Source organism: Genypterus blacodes, unplaced genomic scaffold, assembly GCF_046128005.1.
Source record: "Genypterus blacodes isolate CSIRO-AG114 ecotype Tasmania unplaced genomic scaffold, CSIRO-AGI_Gbla_v1 ptg000531l_1, whole genome shotgun sequence".
In the NCBI taxonomy this organism is placed as follows: domain Eukaryota; kingdom Metazoa; phylum Chordata; class Actinopteri; order Ophidiiformes; family Ophidiidae; genus Genypterus; species Genypterus blacodes.
The window spans coordinates 27,501-30,335 of record NW_027467285.1 but is presented as its reverse complement, the minus strand read 5'-3'; the positions used below and the strand labels follow the sequence as shown (position 1 = coordinate 30,335).

At 52.7% G+C, this 2,835-nt stretch overlaps 1 protein-coding gene across 1 annotated transcript in view; it reads right to left on the bottom strand.

Moving 5' to 3' along the window:
- Positions 1-6: 6 nt before the first annotated feature.
- The window catches only part of irf8 (interferon regulatory factor 8), a gene marked incomplete at its 3' end in the record, with an annotated part of 5,148 nt that continues 2,319 nt past the window's right edge, over positions 7-2,835 (bottom strand). Inside the window, exons 3-9 of the mRNA XM_076140253.1 lie at positions 2,801-2,835; positions 2,256-2,356; positions 2,125-2,182; positions 1,690-1,737; positions 1,035-1,445; positions 570-685; positions 7-55 (exon numbers count right to left, since the gene is read on the bottom strand). The exon at positions 2,801-2,835 is cut by the window's right edge and continues 149 nt beyond it. Coding sequence (XP_075996368.1) covers positions 7-55; positions 570-685; positions 1,035-1,445; positions 1,690-1,737; positions 2,125-2,182; positions 2,256-2,356; positions 2,801-2,835 — 818 coding nt within the window. The remainder of the gene's footprint in view (positions 56-569; positions 686-1,034; positions 1,446-1,689; positions 1,738-2,124; positions 2,183-2,255; positions 2,357-2,800) is intronic.

Sequence of the window (2,835 nt, the reverse complement as noted above, 5' to 3'; positions counted from 1 at the left end):
GAGAGCGCCGAGAGTTCACAGCATCCAACAGCTGCTGACACCTCACCACCGTGATCTACACAGGGGACAGGAAGTGACACGTGACACAGCAGGAAAGAGACCAAGACCCATCCACACACACCATGGGGGGGGGGGGGGGGGAGAGAGAGAGACAGAGACAGAGACAGAGAGAGAGAGAGGGGGGAGAGAGAAGATAAAGAGAGAGAGAGACAGACAGGGGAGAGAGAGAGAGAGAAAGAGAGAGAGAAAGAGAGAGAGAGAGAGGAGGGAGAGAGAAGAGAGAGAGAGAGAGAGAGGGGGAGAGAGAGAGAGAGAGAGGGGGGGGGGAGAGAGGGGGGAGAGAGAGGGAGAAGAGAGAGAGAGAGAGGGGGGGAGAGAGAGAGAGAGAGAGAGGGGGGGAGAGAGAGGGGGGAGAGAGAGAGAGAGAGAGAGAGAGAGAGGGGGGGGAGAGAGGGGGGAGAGAGAGGGAGAAGAGAGAGAGAGAGAGAGAGGGGGGAGAGAGAGAGGGGGGAGAGAGAAGAGAGACAGTCTTCTGGAGGACATGTGTTTGTGTTTAGATAGAGACAGACCTGCACAATGATCAGTTTGCTCTTGGCAGAGTTGAGATCTTGGAGTTCTTCTCCAAAGCACAGAGTGACTGAGGGCTCTGGTGCAGGAAGCTCCGCCTCCTGGTACATCTGGAGAGCTGCAACACACAAGAGACAGCTTCAGGGACATGAGGAGGAGGAGGGACATGAGGAGAAGGACATGAGGAGGAGGACATGAGGAGGAGGACATGAGGAGGAGGAGGGACATGAGAAGAAGGACATGAGGAGGAGGACATGAGGAGGAGGACATGAGGAGGAGGAGGGACATGAGAAGAAGGACATGAGGAGGAGGACATGAGGAGGAGGAGGGACATGAGAAGAAGGACATGAGGAGGAGGACATGAGGAGGAGGAGGGACATGAGGAGAAGGACATGAGGAGAAGGACATGAGGAGGAGGAGGGACATGAGGACAGAAAGCGTGACATCAGCGTGACTATGATGTGGACATCCTTGGATCCTGACCTTGAAGAATCGTCCCATATCAAAGATCTTGACCACGGCGTCCCTCTCTAGCTTACAGGGCCCGGCGCTGCCCTGAGGCCCCGCCTCCCCCGGGCCGCTGCAGAACACGCGGCTCTGGCACAGCCTCTTGATGAACACGCCCTCCTGGTTGGCGCGGAGCAGCACGCCACGCTCCAGGTGGCCCAGGAGCTTACGCGTGACTTGGCGCTGGCGCTCGTACTCGATGAGCTCGGCGGGGGGGAAATGGACGCTCTGCATGCTCTCTGAACTGTAGAGGGCGCCGCGGCCCAGATGCTGGTGGCCCGGGGCGATCCGGCAGCCCTCAGGGTGAGACGCCAACGTGTTCAGCATCAGCTTCCCTCCGTAGAAGAAACTGATCATCATCTGAGAGAAACCTGGAGAACAGAACATACATGAAGCATCATCGCCATGGTGACCAGAGCCTCACTACGTCACATGATCGGAGCGGAGGAATCCATGTGATCTGTAAACAAACACACTGCACACACACACACACACACACACTGATTTTGTAAAATACAAACACACATGCTAAAGTAGCTTCAAAGTAGTTCACTTCCCCAAAACAGTAGTGTGTAGCTTTAAAAAGCTACTGAGCTACAGGTGATGTCATCCTACCTGAGCTGAAGGAGCTGGCTGGCAGAGCGTCCTGCTGCAGAGGCAGAGCTGTGAGGGAGAGGAGGAAGCAGAAGATGAAGAGCTTCACACTGCTGCATCATCACAAACACACCTGAGTCAGCAGAGCTCAAACAGGAAGTTGGTCAATTCCTCTATTGCAGAATTCAGCAAATAAACTGGATTTAGCCGCAGAGACATTAGACTGAGATGACCTCTGACCTCTAACACATGAAACCAGAGGAAGACTTTAAGGCCTCAAGAACAAAGCATCTCATCTTCATCGTCACATTGAGTTAACCCTTTCAGTCTCTTTCTTTTGAAGTTTCTTTTAGGTTTTACTTGAACTCTTTTCTTATTCATTGGATCATAATGTTGTTGTTGGTTCTGAGTGTTCTGCCTGTATGCAAAGTGGACCAGATGGACCCAGTATCTGACCTGCCAGGCTGCTGTGGGTCCAGTACTCTGGACTGGCCTGGATGCTGCAGCTTTCCTCCTGAAAAACAGAGACCCAGGGGTCAGCAGGTCATGTGAGCAGGGGCTCAGGTGTGGACCTCAGACGACCTCACCTCTTTAAAGAACTCCTCCATCTCTGCAGAGCTGCAGTCCATATCCGCTGCCTCACTGCAGCTGCTGGCCGCCGCCATCGGCGTCACCGAACTTCTCCCATCTAAAGCCCAAATCAAATATAAACAATATCAACATCAACAGAGAAACTAAACATCTAAACACACACAACAGTTGGAGGATTAAGGGGACTTCCAGGTTCCCTGAGATAAAGAACATAAACCACTGAGTGGCGCTGTGGTCTGGGAAAGATTGAGGCCATAGGCAGGGGGGGTCGTTACTGTCCTTACCCTTACCCTCCTTCCTTCAAGCATTAGGCTCCTCCCACCCAGAGATAGAGGTTCATAAAGAGGCAGAGCTTTCACTCGAGTTTCTGCTGATGAAGCAGACTGGACCTGCAGCTCTGCTCAGCCGATTGAACCCACAGACATTAAGATGAGGCAGGATTTGAACTGACAACCATCTGGCTGTGAAGCAACAAAGAGCAAATACACTCTGATCCTAAACTCAGACTAACAAACCAAAAACCACTAAATCATAAACTCACTCTTCTGCTCGTCCTCTGGAACGATGCGGTAAACT